This window comes from Neopsephotus bourkii, unplaced genomic scaffold, assembly GCF_033783945.1.
Source record: "Neopsephotus bourkii isolate Nb327-2 ecotype Australia unplaced genomic scaffold, CSIRO-AGI_Nbou_v1 NB_1707, whole genome shotgun sequence".
In the NCBI taxonomy this organism is placed as follows: Eukaryota; Metazoa; Chordata; class Aves; order Psittaciformes; family Psittacidae; genus Neopsephotus; species Neopsephotus bourkii.
Genome location: NW_026902181.1, coordinates 5,717,108 through 5,733,126, shown reverse-complemented (window position 1 = coordinate 5,733,126; position 16,019 = coordinate 5,717,108). Strand labels below are relative to the sequence as shown.

The following is a 16,019-nucleotide window of genomic DNA, read 5'->3' as shown; positions in this document are numbered from 1 at the left end:
CATGAGGCTGATCAGGGGACTGGAGCACCTCCCGTATGAAGATAGGTTGAGAGAGTTGGGGCTCTTCAGGCTGGAGAAGAGAAGGCTGCGTGGAGACCTCAAAGCAGCCTTCCAGTATCTGAAGGGGGCCTATAAGGATGCTGGGGATGGACTCTTCATTAGGGACTGTAGTGACAGGACAAGGGGTAATGGGTTAAAACTTAAACAGGGGAAGTTTAGATTGGATATAAGGAAGAAGTTCTTTACTGTAAGGGTGGTGAGGCACTGGAATGGGTTGCTCAAAGAAGTTGTGAATGCTCCATCCCTGGTTGTGTTCAAGGCCAGGTTGGACAGAGCCTTGGGTGATATGGCTTAGAGTGAGGTGTCCCTGCCCATGGCAGGGGTGTTGGAACTAGATGATCTTAAGGTCCTTTCCAACCCTAACTATTCTATGATTATAACTGTTCCAGTAAGGAAATCTGTAGAACTAAAAACTGTAACAGAATGATGTCAGAATAGGTGAACTAGGGTTTTTTCAAGAACACAGTGGTATTTTAGTATTAAATTCAGAGGTTGTTGTTGATACAGTTGAGTTATTTTGTGTGCTGAAGTGGAGCAAACCAAAATAAAGACTAAAACCTCCAGTAACTTGAAAACATAGTGAGAAATGGCTATGTCAGAGTCCAGTGCTACGTTGCTGGCAGCAGCCCCATCATTTCCTCTTTATAAATATATTGAAATCCATCTGGAAGTTTCTTGACCCTGCTGTATTGCTCGTTTTCAGTCATTCATGGCCAGATTGTCTAAGGTTGTTCTGCCAGTGTTTCTCCCCCTGGTTTACACAGGTTTTCTTTTTTAACTCCTCTTTCCTCTCCCCTCCAGTTACCTATCTATCTTTTTCTTCCTGGACTTTGTTTTGCTAATTGAAGCAAGCTGCACTCTTCTCACATACTGCACTGACTTTTTTTTTTCACCTGGTCTCCTTCTCACTCCTCTTTTTTCCTTTTGACCTCAGTTTTCTGAAGCAGAATTATGCATGCCACTGTACATATAGTTCTGCCTTTATTTATACAGTTCTGATAGTATTCCTCTTCCAACTCAGTGTTTCTCCTCTGCATTCAAAAAATATTTCATATGGTACATGCCACATATGCCTTTCCATAGCTTTTTTTGTATGGACCCCTCTTGTCATCTTATCATCTTGGTAATATCCAACTAATTAGAATTTATAAATAATAACAAAGTTCATAGCAGAAATTGTTAAGAACTCCAAATATGAGCTTGTCTTTCATACCATTTGGTTTTTTCCATTCATGTTGAAATCTCAGATCCACTAAATGTGATCTTTTCTGTATCAATGTTCATATTGCTTAGTTCTTGATCATCAGCAAATTTATTAAGAGTATTCTGAATTTGTATTCCAATGCCAGTAATGGAAACTTGTGCCACAGCTCTGGATTGATATTCATTTTTCAGGGCAGTACTTTTATTTTCAGCACTTAGGCACAGACATTTATTTATTTATTTATTGATTGATTGATTGATTGCAGTATTGCGCTTTGCACCTCCCATTCCTTCTTTGAATTTCTTGATTTCTTAACATAGCTGGGTGTCATCTCTACAAAGTTAATACTAAAGAGATTGTCATAGATCATAGATCATGGAATAGTTAGGGTTGGAAAGGACTTTTAAGATCATCTAGTTCCAACCCCCCTGCCATGGGCAGGGGCACTTCATGCTAACCATGTCACCCAAGGGCATCTCTTTGAAGTTACAAAAAACTAGTGAACAACAGTGCTAATCTCATCGCTTTCTCTTTTGCATTTATAAACAGGTCACCAGATCAGTGTTAGTATTTGCTTATCTAAAAGCAGTTATTGGGTAATATCATTCACTGTTAAGAAGTAAGGTTGTACAGATCTAATTGTGGAGAGAGAGAGAGCCTTTGAGAATTTGCCTTTTCTAGATTTAGCAGATGACTTAAATTACAGTGGATGTTTAAGTCAAGGAATCAAATAATAGACATGGTAAGATTTGGTGTATTATTTTTAACATGACTTCCCTTGCATGTTTTCCAAACTCTGAATTTGCTTCCATTTCATCTGATAAGACTTGTACTGTAATTAAGGTTGTTAGTTTTCTCGCCACTGAAAGTAACACTTCTAATGTGGAATCTCTGCATATGTTCTCCGTTCTTTTTCCAGGTGTTCTTTGTGGATTATGGCAATAGATCAAAAGTGCCTTTAAAGAAATTAAAAAAGATTCCAAGCTCTCTTCAAGAGCTTCCATTCCAGGTAGGGGTGATACTATTTGCTGCTGCTTAACAGTTTCATGTCTGATCTGGGAAACAGAAGTGTACTTCAAATCATAATGCTTTTCAGAATAATAATAAGGTAATACGTATTTTGGTAATGGAAGCACCTACAAATCACCTTCACTAATAGAATAAATGTTTTCCAGAAGTGACCATGCACAGAGCAGTAATTCTTGTGTAACTAAATTGCATTGTATTTAATTGTTTAACACTTGCTGGGGAGGTGAGTGGGAGAGAAGCCTGAACTTGCTGCCTGACTGGATGTAAAAAACATTGTATTTTTTTTTAACTGAACGGTTGAACTAGGCCTTTCTCTGTGGAGACAACATTCTGGGATCTCTCTGCCATCTCTAGTCACAGAGAGAGTGGAAGCAAAGAGGAAATAGCTCTAATAGCTGCCTTTTGCTGCTTCACAGTATCACAGTATGTTAGAGATTGGAAGGGACCTCAAAAGATCATCTAGTCCAATCCCCCTGCCGGAGCAGGAACACCTAGATAAGGTTACACAGGAACGTGTCCAGGCGGGTTTTGAATGTCTCCAAAGAAGGAGATTCCACAACCTCCCTGGGCAGCTTGTTGCTTTTGGTTATGTTTCTTTGCTGTCAGTCAGTTCTATGAGAAGTAGAACACCCTGGAAGGAGAATGTTGTTCTAGTTCCTCTATTACCTGTTTATATGAAAAGCTCAGGAGTAACAGGCTGAGCAGTAGATCAGCTTAGCTTTAATCTAAAGACGTTCTGAGCAAATGGCAGAAATTTATACAGCCTAGAAAACAGCCCAGAGGACAAACTATCCACAACTAGTTTGACCTTTTGTTCTCTGCTTAAACCTAGCTGCTGCTACTACAGGTAAGTGTCAGCATAGCATCTCTCCTTGTCCGCGTGGCATGAGTCTACTGTACAGTTAATGTGCAAAGTATTTTTGCTCCATCGAGGCTTCTGCTCTGCTACACTATTAGTTACAGGACAAATACATAGGAGGTGCCTGATTCAAATTTCACAAGGCTACAAGTCTCTGGTTTTGTGCTGCTTTGATATTCGTTGGAACTACTGCCTTTACTTGGATCTTTTCAGACAGAACCCTTTTGATAATTAAATACTGATACGTAACATAGACCTGAGGGACTTTATACCTGATTTTTAAGAAAAGTAATTCTCTTAAGCTATATTTCCAAATCAGATAACTAGAATTCAAGTGAAATTCAGCTTTTCAGTCCTCATTTAGTGAACTGAAACAGGTGTGTCATAGTAATTTTTTCTGAAGCATTTAATGATGAAAAGATAAATTAATGAGTAGAAGTGTAGTTTTACAGTTCTCTAGTTTTCTATATCTCTTCTTAGTACTAGATCTTAGCAGGCCTCATTTTATTTGTTGGGGCTTTTTTTTATAATTGATTTCAAAACATAAGAATTTGTTTTGGCAGGAAGCATCCTTTCTTTGTGTTTTCTTCAGAGGCATTAAAGGGAAGTGTGTTTGTGCTTCAGGCCTAATCTTTTAATGACTGGTTTTAATGACTAGCTAGGAAAAAAAAACAGTGGTTTTGTAAAATTCATTTGAAGACATAATTACAGATAGTCGTTGGGGGAATGGGTTAAATGTGAGCTTACTCTTGCTTGCCAGGAACAGAATGGCTGCAGTGGTCTTTTTCTGTTACCATAGTTGAAAAGAACTCTGGATTATACAGAGAAGACATCTCTCCACCCTAGATTTTAATGTGGATGGTGAATTAATACCAAATTACCTTCTATTTATGCTCTGTTAGCTTTGTTTCATTAGTAACTATGTACAATATTGAAGTCGTATGAGATGTAATGTGTAGCTGTGTTGGCAATGATGGAATAGGAATAATGCCAGTAACTTTACAGCTGTCTTAGTAATTAACATAAGCCACTGCAATAATTACAAAGTAATTTATAATTACTAATTCAAACAGCTTGGGGAAAAAATATTTTTGTGCTGATTTCTACTCAGGTAAGTGTTGTTTTCCATTTTTTTGTTCTAGGCTTTAGAATTCAAGATATGCAAGATGCGCCCTTCTGCAAAATCTCTTGTGTGTGGGGAACAGTGGAGTTACAGTGCTAACCAAAGATTTGCCTCACTAGTAAATGGCTGTGCAATTTTTGTGAAGGTGTATTCACTTGTGCATAGTGTTCTGCACGTAGATGTTTTCTGTGGTGAGGGGTACCAAGAGTTTGTGAATGTTCGAGATGTGCTTATTGAAGAATGTTATGCTGAACTAGCAGAAGAATCATATGAATCACAAGTATGTATTGAGTAAAGCTCCTTCTACTTTTTTTATACTAATACACTTCAGCTCAGGCTTAGTGCTGAAAAATTAAGTTGAAGTCTTGACTAATGTCATGGGATTAGGGAAGATTAATACTTGAATAGGACAACATATGTGTGTTCACAATTTGTATTAATTTGTTGGCTAAAAGCATTGGTGCTTTGAGACATCTTTTGAGAGATGTTTCCCAAGAGATAATTGCACCTCAACTGTTCCACTGTTTTTTTTAAACTTTGAAAAAATGTATGTCTCATAGTTTTAACTGTCTCCCATTTTTATATTTTATATACTCTAAAATGTAATGAGAACCTTGGGTTTTGTATTTGTTTGTGAGTTTGTATGTGCTTTGTGTAGGGTCTTTTTAATAGAATATATGAAAAATGTAGCCATTTCACGATTTAATACTTTTCCATTGTTATGTAGCAAAGCCATAGTTTGCTCAGGGAATTATTTTTGGACCAAGTAAAAGAAGAGAAAATGTCTGTATCTTCAAGAAAGGAAGAAAAGCATCTCCTTGAAAGATTGTTAAACTGCTTTTCTGAACATAAATCTAATGTGCCAAGCCATAAGGTAACTTGGGTGGTGGTTTTGGTATGTCATTTTGTGACCCTACTTCTTAGTGTTAGAATGGAGATGAAGACTGAAAGTATCTTTAACACCCAACCACATCTGATGCCTTTTATAGTGTATTCTATTTTCCGTTGGTAGAAAGCTGTTAATGAGAACCATTGAAACTAGCTTTTTGGAACTTCTAAGAAAGTTTTGAAGCTTTGCCTAAGAGCTAAGTGAACCAGCTCTTCTAACACATTCTAAGGCAGCACTTTGAACCGCTGTAGAATGAAGATAAAAAAAAAATAGAACACAGTGTTTCCACCTCTGGTAGTCTTCACGATACAAGCTACAGCAGAAAGCAAGGTTACAATGCTACTGGTTTGGGGGGTTTTTTGTTTTGTTTTTCCAGAAAAATTTTAAACATGATTTTTACTGTAAACAATGTTTTGTTCTTCCTCAGCTAGTGATAGGTAAGCTGCTAGGATAGGTAATGCAGTGAACACTCCAGTAACCCAAACTCAGAATTTATCTTTGCTTGCTTACTTTGAGATACTTAGTCACTACTAACCTGGAATATAAAACATGAAAATCTGTGTCCTACTCTGCATTCTGATTACAAGTTAAGCCCTCATCTGTATTGTATTTCTGTTCACATTTCAGACCCAACAATATTTCAGGTTTTCAAGTGTCTCTTCGTGCTCAGTTTACCCAGAGGAGTAATCCTGTTTAACTGCTCACTTTATGAAAGTGAGAGATTTGTCATGATTAAAGACTGCTCATGTAAACAAAAATGTGACCTGATTTTATTAGGTGCTCTGTGAAGTATGAACTTGTGCTTTTTAAGCCAGATGGAAATTGTGAATCCCTGACACCTGTGAAAAATACATTATTTTTGTTGAAGTACTTCAACAAGCAAATGCTCTAGATGGGTGAAATGAAAATGCTGTTTATCAATTTATCAATTCATCAATTCAGTGTTACTTAGTATATGCTGAAATGTGTTTTGGATTTTATTTATAGAGTATTTTGATTTGGGGAGATCCAGGTGCTGGCTAACTAGGATATCATTTGCTCTCTTTCTTTTGAAGGTAGCAGTTTTTGGCCCATTCAGTCCCTATGAGCTGAAATGTTACAGTATGACAAGAGTATCCCAGTTCAGGTATGGGAAGACTTTCACTGTGAAGTATAAGCACATTCTCAGATATAATATTAAATATATACGCAAAAACCATCCTAGTTACTCTTAACAGATTTTCACAGAATTTTTATTCTTTGAAAGGACTGAAGTAGTCAGTATTAAGTTGCATTCATATGCACACTCACTATGTAAGAATTTAAGGATATTTTTATTAGGTGCTTTAATGCCTTACAAAGAGATTATTTATTAATCATATAAATCTATTAAATGGTATTCAGGTAACTTCTAACCATTGAGGTTGGACTGTGAATTTAAAATAATACTGTTTTTTAATGTGTCTATATGGGGTTTGGTTTTTGATTCAGTTTTTTTAATGTTGAAAATATTTTATTTCCTTCCAGAAAAATTCTTATACAAAAGCAAAGCATAAACTCTGTTGTTCTCCATGATGCTTCAGAAGAAACCTTTCAGCAGTTGTTGGTTTCTGCTTCTGTATCAGCAAATGCAACTGGTAATGCTTAATAAAAGTGTTTGGACTGTTTCTCCAGACTTTGGTTTTATGGGAATAGTCCTATGAGGAAATGTTACATCCTTTTGAGGTTTCATTTTCATTAGATACTCAGATACTCCATAGAGATTTTCCTTTTTTTTTTTTTTGGTCCTATGTGTGTGACAGGATCTGCTGTGATTTTAGAAGAAACATCTTTGATGCCTCCTATTCCTGGCCTGCTTCCGCTCCTCAGTATGCTGTTTGCTCCTGCTATAGAACTAAGGTATTAATGCATTTTAGAAAGGGGTGCATGTGTTTGGGTATTGTTTTGGTTTTTTAGGATCCCTCAGAAATTGGTGACTTTTTTTTTTTCCCCTGCTTTTAGCATTTCTTGTTCCTGTAATTCTTGTATATTTTATCAGTTTCAGTATAGTTTGTAGCTAAGATAATTTGTTCCATATACTTAGGAATTGGTGCTGCAGGCTCTACTCCCACAGTAAGGCAATACAGTTCCTGACAATTGTGCTGGAAGCCTGGGAAGATGTGCTGTAGAACTGGGCAAGTTTTAAACCAACGTGAGGAGAAGAACTTGCTTGATGTTTGTAAAAGTGCATAAACTCTTCTGTAAAAGAGCTCTGGCAGTTGCATTACTGTTGTTTGGTTTAAATTCTTGTGTCTGTGGACTGTCACTTCAACATAGTGAAGCTAGCTTTCCTTAAGTTTTATTTTGCATATGTATGATTTTTCCTTTTAAGTTTTATGAGTGTATGTTTCTGTAACCAGAACTTTAGTTTTGTTTCATCCCTATATTTGAAAAAAACAGTATGACTAAGTATGAATGCCTCTCAGTTGCGTTAGCTTCTTCAAAACACCTGCATCTTGCTTGGCATGGCTTGAACAAATTCATTTAACTCTGCATATGAGTGTTTAGTTTTTTCATCTCTAGGTGAGACTGTTTTCCTTCTTTTCCATACAGGGTTGATAAAAGTGGAAAGTATTTCACTGGTGTTTTGTGCGGTTTGGGTTGGAGTCAGAGTTCTGGAGCTCCCCTGCTTCCAGAAAATGACATGGAACTGACATTTGATGTGCATTTTGGAGTGGAAGACATATCAGAGGTAAAACATGTATAAGAATTTATCAAGCTACTTGTCTCAGAGCAGATCAAACAAACGAAAATCCCTGTATTCCTCATTACAGCCTTCTTGCAACTTGTAGACAGAGATGTGTCAGAGCAAGTACATGTGTCCACTCTTGTTATGCAGGACAGAAAGCTGTATTCGACCTGTGCTTCAGATTTGATACATGCTTTTGTCCTGGGTTCAGCAGTAACAAAAGACCTCACGTGCCCTGATTAGTTCTGTGTACAGAGCAGGTGATGAAGCGTGGTTTCTAGTGGCTTTTTAAGGACACGGTGGACATGCTGGTGCACATATTGTAGAATAACAGAATGGTTTGGGTTGGAAGGGACCTTAAAGACCATCTACTTCCAACCCCTCAGCCATGGGCCAGGACACCTCCCACTAGACCAGGTTGCTCAAAGCCCTGTCCAACGTGGCCTTGAACATTTCCAGGGACTGGGGCATCCACAGCTTCTCTGGGCAGCCTGTGCCAGTGTCTCACCACCCTCATTCTTCCTTCTAGAATTCAAATCTACCCTCTTTCAGTTTAAAACCATTACCCCCTGTCCTATTACTGTATTCTCTTGTAAAAAGTCCCTCTCCAGCTTTCTTGTTGGCCCCTTAAGGTATTGGAAGGCTGCTTTGAGGTCTCCATGGAGCCTTCTCTCCTCTAGGCTGAACAAGGCCAACTCTTTCAGCCTGTTTTTGTAGGAGAGGTGCTCTGATCATCTGTGTGGCCCTCCTCTAGACTTGCTCCAATAGGTCAGTGCTGTTCTTATGTTGGTGGCCCCAGAACTGCACACAGTACTGCAGGTGGGATCTCATGAGAGCAGAGGGGGAGAGTCACATCCTTTGACCTGCTGGTCATGATCCTTTTAATGCAGCCCAGAATATGCTTGGCTTTCTGGGGTGCAAGCACACACTGTCAGCTTATGTTGAGCTTCCATCATCTGACACCCCCGAGTCCTTCTTCTCAGAGCTGCTCTCAATCCAGTTTCCACCCAGCCCGTGTTTGGCCTTGGGATTGCCCCAACTCAGGTTCAGGACCTTGCATTTGGCCTTGTTGAACTTCATGGAGTTCACACAGGCCCCCCCCCACTCAAGCCTGTCAAGGTCCCTCTGGATGGCATCCCTTCCCTTCAGCATGTCAACTGTATCACACAGCTTGGTGTTGGTGGCAAACTTGCAGAGGGTGCACTCAATCCCACTGTCCATGTTGCCAACAAATGTATTAAAAAGCAGCAGTCTCAGTACTGACCCTGAAGGACATCAGTTGTCGGTGGTCTCCACTTGAACAGCAAGCTGATGACCGCAACTATCTTGAGTGTGACCTTCCAGCTAGTTCCTTACCCACCCAGTGATCTATCCATCAAATCCATACCTCTCCAGTTGAGAGACAAGGATCTCATGTGAGACAGTGTCAAAAACACGTTTCACAAGTCCGTGTGGGTGACATCAGTTCCTGTTTCCTTATCTACCAACACTGGAACCCCATCGCAGGAGGCCACCAAATTTTCAAATCTGTGATGCACAGTTTGCCCATAGCGAAGTCATGCATGTGAAAATTATAGACCCATAGAGAAAATCCTCAAAATTTTTACAGAAGGAATTCTGTGTTTGGAAAAGAATCCAGGCATGTGGTAGCCTGTATGTTTTGTGGCATATCTGAGTAACCTGGATGATTGTAGTATTAAGGGGATGAACATTAACATCTTGAACCAGCAGAGATGCATCTAGAGGAAGTGTTTCTAAAGCTTCAGATGGTTTTGCTTATGTTAATAATATTTCTGTTGAAGTTTGGTGGTATGGGTGCCGCAGCCTCTTTGTGTCAATATATGATAGTACAATACAATATAATACAATAAAATACAGAACTAGTGCTGGTTTTGAGTGCTTTATATTCTGTCACTGGTGTTTTTGTAGATAAATATCCTAAGGACAGCCATTAATAAGGTGATTTCTGAACGCACAGTGTCTTTTGAACAAACAAGAGTGACACAGCTGCAGGAAGATGTTCGTCAGAAACTTCTACGGTAATAATTTCATAGAAATAAGATATTCTGTTTCAGTCTCATCAGAACCAAAATAAATAATTGCTTGAAGCATAGCTCAGATTAAGCTTTGGGGAAACAATATATATTCTCATTTAATGATTCATTTAATTTACTTTTGTTTATTTATAAAGCAGTATACTAAACAACTTTAGACTACTTGTGGAAGCACTGGTTCTTCAGGGAAGCCTGATTACTTAAGAGTCATGAAATGTAGACTGTAAAACTTGTTCTACAGGATACCACTTCTGATGTACCTTTGCTTTGTGCACACAGGACAAAGCTAATAAAGTTGTACATCATAAGAGTGCAGAAGGATTAAGGTTTTTTTATCCCTATACATTACAGTTGAATCATGTGTGCTGTCTTTCCTCCCTCAACAGACCAGTGTAGGATAGGTGTTGGCCAGGTTGATTTTGGGAAGTCGCCTGCAAATTTGTGAACAGAAGGCCACCTGTCTTTGCTTTGAGCCAGCTGTGGCAGTGGGATGTGTGCACCTTCAGAAAGTGGTAGTATAGTTCCACAAAGGCTTACCTCAAAAAAATTCATGCTGTTTGTGCTTTCAACTTACGGAGAGCCAGTGCAGGTTGATGGCAAGCTCTTCATGTTTCACATCTGAAAATTTCTTGGTAAAATCCCAGCTGTTGAGGATACTGCTGATTCAATGTTTAATTTCCTGTTTGTGTCCAAGTACTTCAGGCCAGTCAATGTCTGTATTGCCTTTGGACACTGCCATGTAGTACCACGTTTAGACTTCAAAGCTGAATGAAGTTTGCTTATGTGATTCATGTTGTAACAACTGTAGGGAGAAATTGAGGAAAGTGAATAGGCAGAAAGAAGCAAAACCACATAACCTTTCTGGAGATGACTGTGTGACAGTAACAGGAACTCATGTTTGGAAATCGGCATTTACATGCTGAATTCAAGGCACAGAAATGTCACTGCTTTTTCTTTAGACATGTGAATACCTGCTAGTGTTTCACGTGTACCTGCTAGTTAAAATAGTACCCATTTTAGGTTGATTGTTCAGACGTCTCCAGCCAGCTGGGAGAGGAAGGAGCAGCCTGAGCAGCTCCAGCGCTGACACACTCCCCAGTTCCATCAGCGTTCCCTGACTGACTTGGTCATTCTCAGCAGGCTTCTGGGTTTTTTTTTCTTTAGGATTTTACACCTCTTTGGGTAGCATTTTGTCTCCTAGATTTTTTTGTGTTTTTACTGATTCTGTTCCAACAATCCTACAGTTAATTTTTCCAATTTGGGGGTTGGGTGTTTTTTTTACCTTTTTGAAGAAAGAGACAATCTGGTTATTGTCATGATGTCATCTTTTCCTTTGTATAAAATCTTCCTGCATTTTGAATGTTTTCTTCTCATTGTACTTCCTTTGCTTCTTGGAAAAAACTTAGTAAAAGCACATAGGTAAAAATTTAGCCTGACCAGTCTTTCATAATTTTCCTCAATTTTTTGAAAGCTAATTGTATTTACAATATGTCACCACTACTTAAGACTAAAATCAGTTTTTGAAAAACACATCTAGACAGAATTAATTAATGTCTACTGCTGTTGTACTTTGCACAGCTTGAAGGAATAACTGGAGCAGACAGAGAATCTATAGTAATTGAGTTGTCATGCAAAACAACATACCCTTAAAATAGCTTTATTATACATTCTAGTGAATAAGTATGCATAAAGCTTATGGAATAAATGGCGCTTGCAAATTTAGTACTTTTTACATTTAGAAAAAAGCCCATAATTTTCTTTAAAAGAAAATAGATTCTTATCCACTTAACATCCCTATGAAAACCTATATTTTGACTTTCTAGACTAGAGGGGCAAAGTGTAGAGAAGTGAACTAATCAGACTAGATTAGCAAGGAAATTTAAGATTCCCTTAAGCACAGATGCCTCATAAATGCCTAGCTGTGTCTAATACGGAAATTCCTTTTTCTTTAGAATTAATCTAATACAAGTGTATTTCTTAAGGCTATTTTTATGTAATTTCAGTTTAATCTGCAAATCAAAACCTCAAGATAAAGTTGTTCCTACATGGTACAAGAAGCCATATGCATGGAATCAGGTAAGGGTCTACAAATATATTTTTTTTTCCTTTTCCCCTAAGAAGAGTAGTTGGAGTACCCCAGTACAGTTAGTTAAGAGTGGTCAAAGGGAGAATTTCCTTTGGAAGGATGTCTTTTCTGAGTATTGAATTTAAAGATACTGAAAATACTGTACAGTCAAATTTCAGGCATAAGAGCTGTTGAGTATACGGCAGTCCCTATTTATATCCTATTAGTCTAGTTTATTGAGTAGCTTGGATTTTTACTTTTGCGGTTTAGTTTACACTTTTCAAACAGAACATGATTTTTGAGAGGCATATTTATCTGAATGCAGTGCATTTTATTTTGGGTTACGGGGCTTTCAGGTGGCTTTTCCCTTTAAGCAGACAGAAATGTGACTTGCTTTAGAATGAATGTGGTGGGATGAGGTCGGAGGGCAGTTTCCTTGAAACCTGGGATTGTTTAATAAAGCCGAAAAGTCTAGCTTTCTACTGTTAGAAATCTTACCTTTCTTTCTGTAAGGGCCTCTGCAGGCCACTATATTTCCTGGCGAACAAGTGCTTTTTCTTAATTAAAAAGGGATGAGGAATTACTGAGTGCAGTAGTAAGGCTTCTACATACACCCTCCCTGTGTCTCTCCCACCCTGAGGCAGATAAATAAGCAGTTTGGGTCTCCTTGAAAAGATGGGCAACAGTGAACAACCACCAAGGGCTCTTATTTCTAGTAGACATTCCCTGAGGGGTTAGTTTGTTGTGATACACTGCTTTAAGCCAAAGTGTTTCCATATTGCAAATGTGGTTATCCTTGGTATTATGAAAATAATCTCCTATTCAGTTACACTGGTGTTTAGCTTCTATAACAAGTTAATGTATAGGTGCTGGATCAGGATTTCCCTCAATGCATCTGAAGAATTTCAAGACATCTTTTATACATCATCACATGAAATGCTACCTGTAATGCTTTGGAATTTATTGTGTAATAGTATATTGGCTCAGGCAAACCATGAGATACAGCATTCCATAGCACTGACTATTTATGTTGACATGTGTGGCATGGAACTGAAATTCCTGTGTGATTTGAAACTGTCAGAACTCTTCAAGATTTTTCCCTAGCTTTGTTATACAGGAAAACGCAATAAAAAATGCTTTCTGACTTTCCTCTTGCATCTTTTGATTAGGTGCATCCTCAGCATATTATTGACCAGTCTGAAAAGCAGCATGAAAGAAGAAATGGTCTTTATCAGCTACATAAGCTTGTTTTGTTGAATGTTTAAGGATTTCTAGAAGTTTTTCAAAGGACAGGGAATTGCAGCTAGTCTGAAAATTTCTTCTGTCTTCTATGTAACCCTTGAACTCTCGTTTTGCAAGACTGTTCCTTGAGATACTGTAAGTGCTTAAAATACAGTTTGGAATATGTTAATGCATTTTTAGAGAGCTAAGGTTTGCTGACCTAGAAAGGTGAGTTTATGAATAAACTGAGGTAAAGCAGGATGTATTTTTCATGTTAATAATACTTCTGAACAGGTTTATCACAAGGTATGTGAAAGAAAGAAAATCTAGGTTTAGTTGTTAATTTTCTGTCTAAAGGCTCATAAGCAATAGAGCATGATTTTTTGTCTTTAGATAGAAGTTGTATTTTCCTGTTACTTTTGTCATCAGCTTTTAAAAAAGCCATGCAACAAAGGTTTTCCTTAACTGAAAACTAGAAGACAAAGGAAACTCGTGATCTAGATCATGTTCTTATAAGAAGTATGATTTCGTATAGTGGATACATTTTTCCATTATTTTTTCATAAAGAAAAACATTATGGTTTCTCTTCCTGTATGGCAGAAGAATGCTTTTGAGTTACTGTTTCATGCACCTTTCTTTCATCTTTTCATCTTACTTTTACCTGCGAGATCTTTAGTCCTAAAACTGAGGTCAGTGGTTTCAGAATAAAATGTTGAAGTGAAATGTATTTGTCTCTTCTGTTGTGCAGTCATGCTTAATAAAAGCTAAATTTAGTTATTAATGGTATGTGATTGCGTTCATGAAATGTATGAATACAAAAACAGTGTATGGAAAAATGTTAACCTTTTCACTGTTCACTCAGTGATTTGAAGACTGCAATATCTGGTTATCCTCTGAAGAACAGACAGAATCATACCATTAAAAAAGTATTAGATTTAGGGAAAATAAGGGGATGCTTAATCTAAGAAATTATTTTAAGCTGTACTTAAATAGAGGTGCAGCTGAGGTCAGTAGCTTGAGTGAGGACGGCTTCAACACCGGAGCGGAGGTAAGCTCAGCGTCCAAGAGCCTCGAGTTACCAGGGGCAGCCTCAAGTCCTCGACAGGACCTGCCCCGGAGCCGGCAGCTCAGCTGACGCGAGCAGGGACTCACAGGGGGCGGAGCCAGGGGGAGCGGCACCGGCCCTGACTGGGTTAAAACCTGCCCCAGGGAGCGCGAGCAAACAGCGGGTGGAGGCAGTTCGGGCGGGCAGGCGAGCGGGATGGTGAGCACTGGCTGTATGACCAGGGCCCGGTCTGGGAGCTCTGCTCTGGCTGCCCCGGCGGTGGCCAGCATAGGCACCCAGACAGAGCCGATGAGAGGGGAGGCTGCAGCGCAGAGCTCGGAGTGTAGAGAGTGCCTGCACTGCTCTGGTGAGGGGAGGGTGCACAATGGGCAGGGCTGTACTCGGTGCGCCCTGGTGGAGGTCCTGCAGCAGGGGCTGAGCTGCGGGATGCTGTCAATAGGCCGCAAGATGTCAGGGAAGCTGAGAAGAAGCACCACTGCTTGCTCCCAGCCCAAGCTGTGCAGGGGCCTCAAGCGTCCCCTGTAGCTCATGGAGGAAAGAAGGAGGCTGTTAACCCAGGAAGCTGGGAAACAGTGACAAAAAAAAAAAAGAGGAAGAGCACAATTTAAAAGCAAGGGGCTTCCTCCTAAATGTGTTGTCCCCATGCAGAACTACTTTACTGTCCTGCAGGAGGCTAATGAGGAAACACCCTTGCAACATGAACAACCGGCTGAGGCACTGCTATCGAAGGTCTCTACTGGTCCTGCCAGGAAAAAGCTGCGGGTCATAGTGGTAGGGGACTCTACTTTGAAAGAGACAGAAGCACTCCTCTGTCAGCCTGACCCTGTCTCAAGGGAGGTGTGTTGCCTACCAGGGGCACAGAACAGGGATGTTGCACAGAGGCTGCCGCTTCTAGTGAGTCCCACTGACTATTTACCCACATCTAGTCGTCCATGTGGGTGATATTGCTATAGACAGCAGTAGCCTGGGGAACATGAAGAAGGACTGCAGAGCCCTGGGAGAGGTGGTTAGGGGCTCTGGAGCTCAGATTATGTTTTTGTCAATTCTCCACGATACAGGGGAGGACCTTAAAAAGGCTGGGAGGATTGGCCAGGTTAATAAATGGTTAGAACGCTGGTGCCATAGTCAGGGGTTTGGATGTCTTGAACACGGGACCCAAGTTTGTAGGCTAGGTCTACTGGAGGCTGGTGGAGCTGGTCTGGCTGTAACAAAGGGGAAGAGTGGTTTTGGTAGGAGGCTTGCCAGACTGGTCAAGGATGCTGTAAACTAGATGTGTTGGGGCATGGGGGCATCATTGACCCCAACACACCCAGTCAGTTGCCAGCACCCATAATAAATGCTTGGAGCAATGTAGATATATTCCAGCCGCTCCAGCCAATGAGCCGGCTACATTTGGAGCTCAGCTCAGATGCCTCTATACAAATGCCCATAGCATGGGGAACAAATGAGGAATTAGAGATGTGTGCACATCTACAGGGGTATGATATAATAGGCATCACAGAAACATGGTGGGATGGCTCCTATGATTGGAGTGTTGGAATGGAAGGTTACAGGCTCTTTAGAAAAGACAGGCCTGACAGGTGGGGAGGGGGAGTTGCCCTTTATGTTAGAGATAGGCTGGAGAGTATGGAACTCTGTCTGGGGACAGGTGACCAGTTAACAGAGAGTTTGTGGGTCACGGTTAAAGGGAAAACAGCGATGGGAGACATTACTGTGGGGATCTGTTACAGAACCACTGGTCA

General features: G+C 39.8%; 2 protein-coding genes across 5 annotated transcripts in view; one reads left to right on the top strand and one right to left on the bottom strand.

The window, feature by feature from the left end:
* TDRD9 (tudor domain containing 9) overlaps positions 1-13,934 on the top strand; it is a 75,892-nt gene extending 61,958 nt beyond the window's left edge. For 2 of the 4 annotated variants that reach the window (XM_061376282.1, XM_061376281.1), the window contains 10 exons: positions 2,184-2,273; positions 4,295-4,555; positions 5,003-5,149; positions 6,220-6,290; positions 6,671-6,780; positions 6,946-7,042; positions 7,736-7,874; positions 9,801-9,910; positions 11,929-12,001; positions 13,160-13,934. In XM_061376282.1, the coding sequence (XP_061232266.1) occupies positions 2,184-2,273; positions 4,295-4,555; positions 5,003-5,149; positions 6,220-6,290; positions 6,671-6,780; positions 6,946-7,042; positions 7,736-7,874; positions 9,801-9,910; positions 11,929-12,001; positions 13,160-13,255 (1,194 nt within the window). In that variant the 3' untranslated portion in view covers positions 13,256-13,934. Of the gene's footprint in view, positions 1-2,183; positions 2,274-4,294; positions 4,560-5,002; positions 5,150-6,219; positions 6,291-6,670; positions 6,781-6,945; positions 7,043-7,735; positions 7,875-9,800; positions 9,911-11,928; positions 12,002-13,159 lie in introns of all 4 variants that reach the window. The other 2 variants (XR_009728918.1, XM_061376283.1) reach the window with 2 other exon arrangements.
* PPP1R13B (protein phosphatase 1 regulatory subunit 13B) overlaps positions 1-16,019 on the bottom strand; it is a 326,672-nt gene that overhangs the window by 154,560 nt on the left and 156,093 nt on the right. The gene's annotated exons all lie outside the window — the stretch shown is intronic.